Source organism: Emys orbicularis, chromosome 23 (assembly GCF_028017835.1).
Source record: "Emys orbicularis isolate rEmyOrb1 chromosome 23, rEmyOrb1.hap1, whole genome shotgun sequence".
Classification (NCBI taxonomy): Eukaryota; Metazoa; Chordata; order Testudines; family Emydidae; genus Emys; species Emys orbicularis.
The window spans coordinates 9,680,245-9,693,723 of record NC_088705.1 but is presented as its reverse complement, the minus strand read 5'-3'; the positions used below and the strand labels follow the sequence as shown (position 1 = coordinate 9,693,723).

Here is a 13,479-nt window from a genome sequence, read left to right as displayed (position 1 = left end):
TCCAGTCTTCTGGAATCTCTCCTGTCTCCCATGATTTTCCAAAGATAATAGCTCAGATACCTCCTCTATTAGCTCAGAGGCTCAGATACCTCCTCTATTAGCTCCTTGAGTATTCTAGGATGCATTTCATCAGGCCCTTGTGAGTTGCAGGCATCTAACTTTTCTAAGTGATTTTTAACTTGTTCTTTTTTTATTTTATCTGCTAAACCTACCCCCTTCCCATTACCATTCACTATGTTAGGCATTCCTTCAGACTTCTCGGTGAAGACCGAAACAAAGAAGTCATTAAGCATCTCTGCCATTTCCAAGTTTCCTGTTACTGTTTCTCCCTCTTCACTAAGCAGTGGGCCTACCCTGTCTTTGGTCTTCCTCTTGCTTCTAATGTATTGATAAAAAGTCTTCTTGTTTCCCGTTATTCCTGTAGCTAGTTTGAGTTCATTTTGTGCCTTTGCCTTTCTAATCTTGCCCCTGCATTCCTGTGTTGTTTGCCTATATTCATCATATATTCCGCCCTTATTAAATAGCTTAACTCATTTCTGCCCCCTTTTCGGTTTTCTTTTGGAAGCTAGCATTAAATTGTTTAGAAAATTAAGAAGGAAAGTGTAACCATAAGGAAAACATTTGGTCTTTTACCACGTGCCAGTTAAAATGGTCTTTTACCACGTACCCTTAATAAAACTACTCAAAGCTTTTACTTGCCAGGGTTATTTACATGATAAATTGAAGACGCTTCCTGTTTATGAGATAAAAACCATATCCTGGGCTAACAAACTGAGATCGGACACATACATGGATGAATCTGCAACTATGCATGTCCACTGGACATCACGGGCCACATCCTCAAAATATTTAGGTGCCTAACGCTCATTGAAAATAATGGGAGTTAGACACCTAACTACCTTTGAGGATGTGGCCCTACCTCTCACTCGTCCCCTCCTGGAGAGGGGGTGTAACAAACGGAAGAAGGGGAGAATACGAATTGGATATCGGCATTGCAGCAGAAAAAGGATGATTGGACAGAACTGCCAGCAGAGGGCACCCTGGCTGCTAAAGGGGACTAGCGGTTTCTAGTCCCTACCTGGAGTGTGATACAGCCCGCATGCGGAAGTCCTAGGTTTCAGTTATATTAAAATAAAGCCAGGTGGGGAGATGTGCACTGAATATTTACTTGTGGGGAAATCAGATTTCCAAGGCTGCCTGCTCAGATTATATAGTGGTATGACCTTACTGAAGAGGAGAATGCTAAACAATCACTATGGGAAGCAGGTCTGACAGCGCAGCTGCAGGTTTCTGCCTGGGGAATCAGCATGGGAAACAGCAGGACAGATTTACATCTTTAAAATGCAATAGGGGGAAAACCCAACCCTACTTCTTTGGAGCAGCCAAGTTCACCCTTCAAATGAGCAAGAAAAAATACTTCTCCTAGCCATTTAAATATGGAACGGACTAGACCTATTAGCCAGGGTTACCCACCTACATGTCTGCATGATTTCATTTTAAACATTAAGTAGATACAGTAAGTTTTTCGGATTAGCTATTCTGTTTTTCCACTTTTCTGTGTGTGCATATCAAGTCCTGAGGTTGATTTTGAATTCTAAATCCTATCTAGAAGAGAGATCAACAGCCACGCATTTGACTGACCTGAAGAGCAACATCTCTGATAAAGTATGTGGCCAATGAACCACAGAATAATCCATGGCAAAACAATGAGATTCGAAACGCAGATTCGGGAAAGAGGATAGAATATTTTACAAATACAGGCTTCAGATTGTCTTTAAATGGAAGGTGTATGAGCCTAGGCGTGTCAGAACAATCACCAAAGGAAGAGCACTAGGGCAGAATTGTTTTCCACATGTTAAAAGCAAGGCCAGAATTTGCCTCCCAGGCTGTGTGTGTAAACAAGCCATTAATTTCAGCAGGGGGCTGTGCTTTAACTTTCAAAAGCTAACTACTGCAGCTAGCAGAGCGCCAGCGTTCCTTCTCATTGGGGTGGTCTGATCATTTGCTCTGGTTTTAGGGAAAACATGACAATTCTAAGAAAAAGGGCTTACTGCAAACAGCTTTAACAAAGAGAAAGAAAATGAAAGACTGGCACCTATGACAGTCCCTGTGGCAGGCAACAGCTACAGTCTCTCTCTACCTTGGCATCTGCCACCAGCTGACTCTTAGGTCCATCAGCGAGTTCCTAGGCTGAGCAGTCTCTCGGCTCCCTGGATATCAGATTCAGATCACGAGGCCAGCTTACGTGCTACTGCCAGAAGCAGTTTGAGGTGCCATCAAGCCAGCTCCTGGCTTAGCCAACTGGTGAATTTTTCTCTAGTCCTGTGGCGCCAACTATGCCTCCAGCTCACTCCAAACCATCTAAACAGGGGCAGTTATTAACCAGCGTGGTGCCCCAGCAAACCTCTGGGGATCCCTACAAGCATCACAAAAAATGGGAGCAGGATGCCTAAAATGGATTAAATTAGTGGCTTTAAATGGAACCGAATTGGTGGCCAAAATGGATTAACACTGAATACATGGAAGGTATTCTACACACTTAAATCTAGTCACTTACACTTAGAAGAATATGGACGCAGCTCTTTGGGAAGTGATGCATTAGCAACCAGTTATCAGAATAAAGAACAGGAGTACTTGTGGCACCTTAGAGACTAACAAATTTATTAGAGCATAAGCTTTCGTGGACTACAGCCCACTTCTTCGGATGCATTCGAAGAAGTGGGCTGTAGCCCACGAAAGCTTATGCTCTAATAAATTTGTTAGTCTCTAAGGTGCCACAAGTACTCCTGTTCTTTTTGCGGATACAGACTAACACGGCTGCTACTCTGAAAGTTATCAGAATGAAACACTGACAAATGTGAGTCACATTATTCTCCCCCTCTGTGCTGCAAAGCAGGCAGGACTAGCACTTTTGTCTGGGGAAACGTACCATGCTGATGCAAACGGTAATGACCTAAAGAAAATATCATCACAAGGATGTAGCACTAGGAGGCAAGATTAATTTTTGAAGTGGAAACGTTGCAATAACTCTGCAAACACAAATGTGAAGGGACAGGTGAAGCCACTTACAAGGGGATGTGGATGATTCAGAAAGTCAATTAATGGGACGAACCGGGGAACTGACTTTTTTCTCACTGAAGGTCTGGTTTACTGGGACAATTGTAATTGTTCAAGGTGTTTTGCTGGGACTATTTTCAACACAAGCCTTGTCAATTACTGTGAAGAGGTGTTGCTAGGGCAGTTAAAGGTCAGGGATTGATCACAGCTAGTGCTCTCTCAGCCGTCTCATACAATGGCAACTGTGCAACTGCCCTGTCAATTACAATTAGCGCTACTAATATAGTGCTTAGAAAGGTCACACGTGATCCAGGGGACCGAACAGAGTTGCAGAGACATGAGGCAAAAACTGTTTCACTGAACTTTGCTTAATTGGGACCATTTTGAATCCACTGAGGAGGCCAAATTAAAAGCAGCCTCTACTTTACTTCCTGGTTTATTGTAAATAGCAATGCCTTGAGTAAAATTCTGCTGTCAGACCAGTAATGCAACGGGGTGGGAAGGGCAGAGGAAGGGGTTCTGCACAAATGGGGAGAAGTGGAACAGAGGCGTCAGGATTGACGTACAAACTGGAGAGCAAGATTTTGCCTTTGAACAACAGAACAGACGTTGCCGGCCTTTTCTCTGGGTATTGGAAGGGTGAAGTGGCTTAGGAAGAGGCAGGATCAGAATAAAGACACTGTTCTACTGTGCTCATGATCCCGCATGTTCCTCCCTCTTGCACACCTGTATTTTCCCCCTGGACCAGTCTTGCATTCCTCATAGTGATGTAAGAGACAGACAGACACACACACGCATCCCACTCATTGCATCAATAGGAAAATCCAACAGCAAGTACCATAGTAATGGGTGCGTTAGTGCTTGTATGAGACTGGCTAGAGGGATAGCAGAGCAGGCTTCCTTCAGTCCTTATATTCCCCACGTTGTTTTCTGGGGAGGATCTCAAACTCCACTCTCTTACTGCTTCTCCAGGTGATTTCTTACTTGCTGCATTAAATATAGTAACTAACCAAATCTCTTTGGTCTCATCCTGTAGCTTTCATGTGTAACTCCCAGGGAGGACAATGGGATCACTGAAGAGAGGATGGGGGCCTTAAAGAGACATGCCAACTTTTAATGAATCATGTAGCATAATCCTACCATGTGTAGTACTATGGGTCCTAACCCTCACTTTGGAGGTAAGATACTCAGCTGGGAATAAGATTCCTGTGAAAGATGATTATACTGCATCTTCTCAATAAGGTTACCTTTATCTAATCACCATGGATAATGAGTTCCTTGCCCAGCATTAGTGAGGGCTTTTATCAGGCAGATGAGAAATTTCCTTGGCTCGCTGTTCTTGCAGTTACAAATCACCTTCTAAAGAACAGCGTAAATTCTGAAATGCATCAGTAGCATTTCCTGAGCACAGCTCGGAATGAGAGAGCGATACTTACGCTGTACCCAGTTCCCAGTGACTGGGCTGAGAAAGTTAGGATACAGGCCCTGCGGTTTCTCAATTCTGTTCAGGACTTTGCGGATGTTCATCACCTACAAAGAGGAAACGGACAAGACACTTTCTATTTTTCCATTAAGAAATCCAACATTTCTGCACTATAAGTGAAACTAGCGAAACTTTGCAATTAGAATCATAGGACTGGAAGGGACCTCAAGACGTCATCTAGTCCTGTTCCCTGCACCCAAGGCAGGACTAAGTAATAACTAGACCATTCCTAACCGGCATTTGTCTAACCTGCTCTTAAAAACCTCCAACGATGGAGATTCCACAACCGCCCTAGGCAATTTATTCCAGTGCTTAACCACCCTGACAGTAAGGAAGTTTTTCCTAATCTCCAACCTAAACCTCTCTTGCTGCAATTTAAGCCCATTGCTTCTTGTCTATCCTCAGAGTTTAATGAGAACCATTTTTTCCCTATTGGTTTTAACATCCAGTTGGACAAGCAATGGTCCAAGGACAGTGTCATTTATTGTAAATGCTGCTATTGTTTCAGGATTGGGAAATGAAAACTATCATACCCCTTAGGGAAGGGTCCTCAAGAGAGTGACCTTTCTATAGGAATTCTGAGGCCCAGGGGATAATAGTCGTTATTAAATTCTATAGCTTTTTAGAATAATTTCTAGAGTCTCACCTACGTCCCAATTCCACAAGGTACATAAGCACTTGCTTAACTTTGAATTCAATGGGACTGCTCCCATGCTTAAATGTAGGCATGTGCTTAAATACCTTGCTGAATCAGAGCCTTTAATTCCTAGAACAGCCCCACTTAATTCCTACAGAGCCTCTGTTGGTTTCAACCCTACTAAACACTACAGGACTTTTACGTAACGGATGAAAATAAATTGTATGCAGTATATATATTCCATTGTAACCTACACAGCAGCTTATATACTCTAAACCTTTTAGACGATTAGACAATTTATATGCCAAAAGCTGGCCACACAGATTTAAGTCAGTGTTTCCAAGGAAGTGATCATGCTGCCCGACGTTTACTGAAGTTTAGTAGCATGGCACATTAATGACCTGTTTGAACAAAGACACAGATGGACATTATTCCCATTAAAAATCACACGGGTCCCAAGCTGCATGCTAATGAGTTGATTTGCTCCTCTGAAGTCATTTCCCTCTGGATGGCTGGCTGAGCCCATATCCTCCTGTGCTTCCTCTCTCGCATGGTGTTATCTTTAACCCCATACATTTGCAGTGGAATATAATGAGCATGTTCAGGGTGGGAGAAGCCACTACAGAAAAGGTTCTCACCCTAATTCGTTTGCTGGGTTTGCAGCCAGAAAAGGGGAACTTGATTGACTTCCAGGGAGATGGGGGGGACAGACTATCCCAATACAGCACAATTTAACAACAAGGAATTTGGGATTAATCCTAGATTTAAACACTGCCCGCTCCCCCCTTTGCCCACCCCTTGTGTTTTTGGCACACATCTGCCCTTCAGTCCCTCACTCAGTTCTCCTTCCCACCCCACCCACTTTCCTTTCTTGTATCTCTCTCTTCTTTCATTCCCTCTCTCTTTTTTCTCTCCTTTCTGCAATTTATCGTTATCATTTTCCTCTTGTATTATTAGCCTCCCTTCTTCGTTCCACATTTCCATTTTTTCCTTATCTTTCCCATTCAGTTTCCTCTTTTCCTTCATTTTCTGCTTCTCTCTCCTATTTGACATTGTATCTCTCATTATTTTTTCATGGTCTCTGTTAACTTTTCTCTACCACGCTCCCGCATCCCCTTTCCATTCTGCGTCTCTCTCCCTGACCCCAAAATCACTGAGCAAGCAGGGTGGCAGGCTAGCACTGTGAAACATCCTGCGAACAATCTGTTCTCAAGCTATTTACCTGGAAATACAGGGAGAACAATCTAAGTATTTTCACCACACACTGGTACTCTGGGTGTGATCCATTTTCATCAGACTCACAGGGGAGGTTCTGATTCTAATTGGAGTGATTTGTCTCCCTCAGAGTGAGTTCCTCAGGGAACATGTGGGGAAAGCTAATGATAGCTAGTATCCTACAGTATATTAAGTTGCTCTCACATGCACTATAAGATCATGTGAAAAAAAACCTCAAGGTAACATGTAATATTCATAGATTTTAAATTTAGAAGTTACAAAAGGAATCCTATGTGTCAGCTGTCAGACCTTTCCCACATAGGAGACCTTTGCGAAAATCCTGATGGCTGGAGCATTGCATTTAAAGTCAGTTTAGAGTAGCAATTCTCCACGGCTGCAGTGCGGTAATATTAACATACCAGAGTTATTAACCATTATTGTTGTGGGATGCACCACACAGGTTAATATAGCCTGTGCCTCTGTATTTAGGACTAGCTTTTTGCCTCAACTTACTAAGACCAAGGCACACAAAAACGAAGGCATCTGCCAGTCATCACCACTGCAGGAAGCAGGAATGTGGAAGGGCCAAAAAAAATGTAACTAGAAAAAAAAAAATCTTAGGAGTCTTCCAACCCCAAGTGGAGCACCAGAACCTCCGACAGGTAAGAGTGTGGTCAATGCACAAGACTGGTGCATAGATATGAAACTCAGTCCTTAAAAAATATAACCAGTGCTCCAGACTCCATCACAGAAGGAGTCATTAGGCTCATCGGCGTGGTGCGTACACGAGTTATTCAGTAAATTCTCTCACATGATACACTGACTTGATGTAAAGAAATAAGGACCCTACAGTGGGACAGTCAGCACGGCATCTGGAATTCTGCCACTGGAGGCTGGGATCAGCTGAAGTGCTTGTGCTGACAGGCTGGAGGCCAGGCATTTGCAGGGGAGAGTCCCTGGCTGCCAGATCCCGTTAGTGACCTCCCCAGCCCGCAAGGCACATATTTATGGTCACGTGTCTGTCTCTGGATCGTCACCAGAAAGGTTTCTCTTATGGTGAGCTGGGGTGGTAGAGCAAGGATGGCTAGCTGCACTGTCTGCTCTGGGCGGCTGCATGTAACATGCTACTTTATGTCATAAGCCCAGATGCCAGGGTGACGGGTACATAAGAATCATTTCAGTAAAGAATGAGTAGTTAAGTACTTGCCTTTTCTGTAAACACTGGGTTTCCGGAGAGCTCCGTGAGGTGCAGGAATTCTAAATGCAGGGTGCCAAATTCTGCCAAGATACTGCTTCCTGCAGAGGCCCAGCCCCAACTCCAGCTCATGCCACTGTGAGGACAAAATAGGGAGCCTTCATTACCAAGCAAACACAGCAGGTTTCTCTACAAGCCCAGGGCAAAGCTTGCCCTCCGTATCCCCTGGGCAGATCCTGCATTCGCTCTGCGGTGTGAAACCCCTACTAGATGCCAATGGTGTGGAGAATTTTGCTTTTAACCAATATGGCTCAAGGACATTCGCAAGTTTACAGGGACCTTGTGTATCGAACAATTAGTGACACCAAAGAGTTCTTAGCTTTATAGGGGTGGTTTGGCCCAAAGCAAATAAGCCGGCTGAGCAGGTCCACTGGACAAGGCAATCTCAAATAACCACAATCTCCTACACAGAGATGGGCTTGAACCAGCCCCTTGATGCAAACTCACACAAGTGCTGCATTGGCAGGAAGGCACAGAGGGAGGACGGAATCTGAACCCAGGTTTCCCAGATGGCTCATCCCTACAATGGGCTAATCCAAAGCCCCGGATTCCTGGAAGTTCGGGAGGCTTGAAAGCCTAGTTTTGAGGTGCAGCACTACCTCTAATCTGCACTTATACAGCACCTTGCCCCAAAAGCATCCTCACATGCTTTGTATGCCTCTACATTTAATACCATAGAATCATAGAATCTCAGGGTTGGAAGGGACCTCAGGAGGTATCTAGTCCAACCCCCTGCTCAAAGAAGGACCAATCCCCAACTAAATCATCCTAGCCAGGGCTTTGTCAAGCCTGACCTTAAAAACCTCTAAGGAAGGAGATTCCACCATCTCCCTAGGTAACCCATTCCAGTGCTTCACCACCCTCCTAGTGAAAAAGTTTGTCCTAATATCCAACCTAAGCCTTCCCCACTGCAACTAGAGACCATTGTTTCTTGTTCTGTCATCTGCTACCACTGAGAACAGTCTAGATCCATCCTCTTTGGAAACCCCTTTCAGGTAGCTGAAAGCCGCTTTCAAATCCCACCTCATTCTTCTCTTCTGCAGACTAAACAATCCCAGTTTCCTCAGCCTCTCCTCATAAGTCATGTGCTCCAGCCCCCTAATCATTTTTGTTGCTCTCCGCTGGATTCTTTCCAATTTTTCCACATCCTTCTTGTAGTGTGGGGCCCAAAACTGGACACAGTACTCCAGATGAGGCCTCACCAATGTCGAATAGAGGGGAATGATCGCGTCCCTTGATCTGCTGGCAATGCCCCTACTCATACAGCCCAAAATGCTGTTAGCCCACTGGGTGGGTGCGTGGGTGGGCGGGGCAGCAACCAAATCAGCACACAGCGCTGCACAACGCATGGGAAGGGGAAACGCCCACAGGTACTGGGATAGACGTGACACGTACAAAAAACATCCTGGGTTCTAATATCAAGGCAGCCCAATGTTCTACTCTGAGACACCGTGACTTCCTGGGCCTCATCTTACAGACCTTGCAAAGAACGGAGGGCCAGATACACCCACGGAAAGCTAGCAGACACTGTATAAAGCTGATTGTTACACACTTGTTTGGTTGTTTGTTTGGATCTACTCTCACCAGACCCTTCCCCTCTCCCTCCTCCCACAAGCCACTATTCTTTATGCTAATCTCCAGTTCTGCCAACTCCGGGCAGAAAGGAAAAAATCCCCATCTCTGTTACTGCATCAGCACGGTGTGAGTAAATGGGGAGTGTGTTCTAATGGTAAAACAGCAGTGCATACACATGGGGGTCCTGTGGTGATAAGGCCTCGCACTGGGTGGAAATGGATTGCCAAAGGGGGAGCTTTCTGATCACTAACGTTCTCACTCACTCTTTACTCGACCCTTTCCCTGCCCCAACCCACTGCTATAAATTACAGCTCTCTGCACCGATTATGTCTCTCACAAATCTACACAGACAGGAAAAGTGACCTATATCTTGAGGGACTGATCCCAAAATAGCCTCTGCAGCTGCTGGGCCAGGGAAGCTCAGCGGTTCTCTTTCCAGCAGTGATGCAGGCTTGAGCTCTCAATTACCATGATTCTTGGTAGATATTGACAATATTACGTATTTCCAATCATGGACCTTCCTTTTTTAGGGTAGCCAGAACCATCGCTGAAACTGAGGGAAAACACTAGATGGCGCCTGAACGCTTCTATATCAGAAGATAAGGATTTCTGCTCTCGATCGAAGGCTAAAACTAATGACCTTTCACCAGAAAAATGTTACTCTTGTCTGAGAAATGCAGAAAACATTTTTAGGAGCTGAATTATTCTCTATGCCTCCAGAGAAAAGCAGTAAACCTTTCAGCAGACAGCCTATTCCTCCTGTAATTTAAACTGATAGAGTATTCTTCTCTTTCTGTCCAAAACTGGCTGCAAACTTTGCTGTGTGCAGTTAGAACAGCTGTTCCAAAAGTGATTGTATTTCAGCAGCAGGAATCCCACTGTCCATATTTGGAGGAAGGGTACAGTAAATGCCAGCTCATTTTGAGTGAGGTTAAATGCAGTATTAGTTTAATATCGGTTATATCTACCATACAAGACTATATCCTGGTGTTGGACGGATGCACTACTAAATGATCTCATGGGTGTTCCTTTATCTGTCCACTAGGACCCTAATCATCATATTTTCTTTAACTGCTGCATTGAAAAAATAGGAAAATACGATCTCACAAACAGAAATCACCTAATAAGCCGCTGTGACAGAGAGGGCAACTTCCTGCACAAACCTTACCGAATGAAGTTTAAGTTCCTCATTGTATTCAAAATGCAGATATTTATGTATTATTTTGGGATTGTAGGTAATGTCTCCAGGGGGGAGATAGCTAGTGTAAGCCTGGGATGTGCTGTGAGCTTCAAAGGACTCTTTTAAACAATGTGCACTACAAGAATGAACCTTTGGTTAAATGGGTTTGCTAGGAAATCTCTTGAGGGAGGTGAACGCAAATGTAGCCCCCCCATCTCCAGTTCTGCAAAGCCCCAGCCTTTTGAAGCTACGCCCTGGGGAAAGGTCCATTGTCTGCTGACCAGCGGCTCCCGGAATCTCAAGAGCAAAGACCCCCGCTATATAAAAGACAGGCCAACTTGTTCATGGGGGTTCTTGTTCTGAGCAAAAGGTGTTATGAACTCGTCACCACAAGAAAATCTCTGTGTGTGGCTGAACGACTGACTCCAACCAGAGACCTTGTTGGGGATGGAAATTATCTCTGGTCAGCTTATTAGCACATGTTTAGATTCTTTTATTGTTTTAATATGTTTTCTCTGGAATGCTTTTCACCTTAAGAATAAACGTGCTTGCTTAGGAAAAGCTGCGTGGTACCTTACAACTGTGGGCAATTACACTGTTCATAGACTTGGAGGAGAACGCAAAGTTTGGCCGCTGGCCATTTTGGCTGTCAGGCTTAGTGGAGAAATAACAGTGTAGGCAGGGGGTCGTGCAGCCTAGAAATACCCTGGTTCGGAGGGAGTGAGATGCATGTCTCCACCTAAGACAGGTGACAGCTGAGAAAGGTTGAGAGTGGGTGTCTTTGGTGGACCAGTAAGAGGAACACAGGTGCAGTTGACCTAATAATAATAATTAATGGAGATATCCCATCTCCTAGAACTGAAAGGGACCTTGAAAGGTCATCGAGTCCAGCCCCCTGACTTCACTAGCAGGACCAAGTACTGATTTTGCCCCAGATCCCCAAGTGGCCCCCTCAAGGACTGAACTCACAACCCTAGGTTTAGCAGGCCAATGCTCAAACCACTGAGCTATGGGACAGCTGCTTCAAATTAGATATGTTCTGAATCAACTGGACAAGGCTAAAGACTGTGCTGGTTATGACAGAAGTACTCCTAGCTGACAGGAGTTGAAACAAATAGCCCTGAAAATCTCCATCCCAAATGCTTTGTGTAGACCGTTGGCTGAAAGGCTGCTAAGGGTTGTCCACCAAGGACTCGAAGTAGGACCTAGGGAGAGGTTTGTTGATCAAACAAAGAAGCACCATCATATAGAAACAGACTCCACCTTCGCCAGCCCTCTGGATTGAAGACAAGCAGGAAGTGGCACTCTGCAGAAAGCATGTTCTAGCACTGGAGCTCAAATGGACTTGGTCTTCCTCGTTAGCTTCTCTCCTAACAGCCGAGAAACATTCCTTCCAAAGACTTGATGATGACGCTAGCCTTTAAGGTAAGGGAAGACATGCAGCTCTAATAGTAACCTTATTCCAAAAAACACATACTGGTATTTAATAATGATCAAAAGTCTTTTAGCATCGAGCTGGGCATTTCCACAGAGCTTTGCAAACAGAGACTAAGACACAGCCCTTGCCCCGAAATGCCAAAGTAGGAAAGAAACAAACACACAAGTCAAGATACAGGCTAATCACTTAGAAAGATTATTGCTTAGAGGGAAGGATGGGGTTTTGGAAGCAGTGGGTTTGAGGACAGAGGTGAAGGGGGGATTGGCATCTGGCAGGCAGGAAACAGGAAAAGCCCAGAAGGCAGCAGAAGACAAAGCAGGAAGCCTGGAGTGCAAAAAAAGAGACCAAGGGATCAATAAGGAAAGGGGACTGGAGGGAGTGTGGGGACTCACTTGAGGGGGGAGAAGGGAAGGATGGAGGGCCAGAAAGGAGAATATTCCAGTAATCGAGACGATCAAGGCATGGGCCTGGGTTTCAATGGTGGGAATAGTGATGAAAGGATGGATTTTGGTGCTATTGAAGAGGTAGGAGTTGCAGGATTTAGGAAGGGTCTGATCATGGGGGGGAAAGGAAAGAGAAGAACTGAAGACTGCTCTGAGGTGACAAACCTGGGACATGGGAAAGATGGTGGAAGTTGTTAATAACAGAGAAGGGGGAGCGTAGGAGAGGGATCTGGAAGTTCAGTATCAGAAAGAGTGAGCTTGACATTGTGGAGGAACATCCAGGGGGAGACATTAGAGACAGAAAGGGAGAGGTTGGCGCTAGAGAGCAAGTTATGGGAATGGTCTATGTAGAGAAACCCGTGGAAATGGATGAGATCTCTAAGAGAGAAATGGCGCTAGAAGGAGGGGGGGAGGGATAATGAGCACAGAACCTGAGGGATCTCAACAGACAAAGGAAGAGTGATCAGCACCCAAAGGAGATGCTGAAGGAGCATCCAGCAAGGCAGGAGGAGAATAAGGAGAACAGAGTTATGAAGGCAAAGAAAGGAGAAAAAGCTAAAGAAAGGGTGATCAACTGTGACAAAAGCAGAGCTATCAAGAAGAACCACCACTCCTTGACCTTAGAGAGGAGAAGGCCATTAGTAACTCTGGACAATAATTTCTCTGGAACAGAGTGTGGAGGCAGACTGCATTAGATCAAAGAGGGTGAAGGAGAAGAGGACGTGTAGACCGCTGGAATGAACAGCATGTTCTAGGACCTTGGACAGAGCATTCTTGATGGCACAAGGAATGGGCAGACCCACTGCAGAATTCAAGAGTGCAAGGGCAGGAGGTGGCACTGAAGTGAGTGGAGGAGAAAAGGCAGTAGCGCCCATCGGAACAGAAGCAGCATGATCTCTCTCTTCACTTCATTAGAACCTCTACATAGACCTGGCCTTATGCCAGGTCTTATGTTTGTTGTGCTCAAAACTTCAGTAAAGAACATTCCAAAAAAGAGTTTGTGAAACTTCATCGGGCCTGGACCCTGTTGGGTTTCTGTGAGTTATCAGATCCTGGTTGCAAAAGTAGAAATAAAAGGGTTGAGAGACTGGGCTTTAGTTAGGAAAAACCTTCCGTTGGTTTTGGCATCTGACTGGTAGGAAGTCTGTCCCGATATTCAGACTAAATAGCCCCTCTTTCAAGGTCATCCCACTGCT

At 44.9% G+C, this 13,479-nt stretch overlaps 1 protein-coding gene across 1 annotated transcript in view; it reads right to left on the bottom strand.

The window, feature by feature from the left end:
* The window catches only part of MAN1C1 (mannosidase alpha class 1C member 1), an 89,782-nt gene that overhangs the window by 8,057 nt on the left and 68,246 nt on the right, over positions 1–13,479 (bottom strand). Inside the window, exons 6-7 of the mRNA XM_065421682.1 lie at positions 7,600–7,723; positions 4,494–4,587 (exon numbers count right to left, since the gene is read on the bottom strand). Of these exons, the coding sequence (XP_065277754.1) occupies positions 4,494–4,587; positions 7,600–7,723 (218 nt within the window). The remainder of the gene's footprint in view (positions 1–4,493; positions 4,588–7,599; positions 7,724–13,479) is intronic.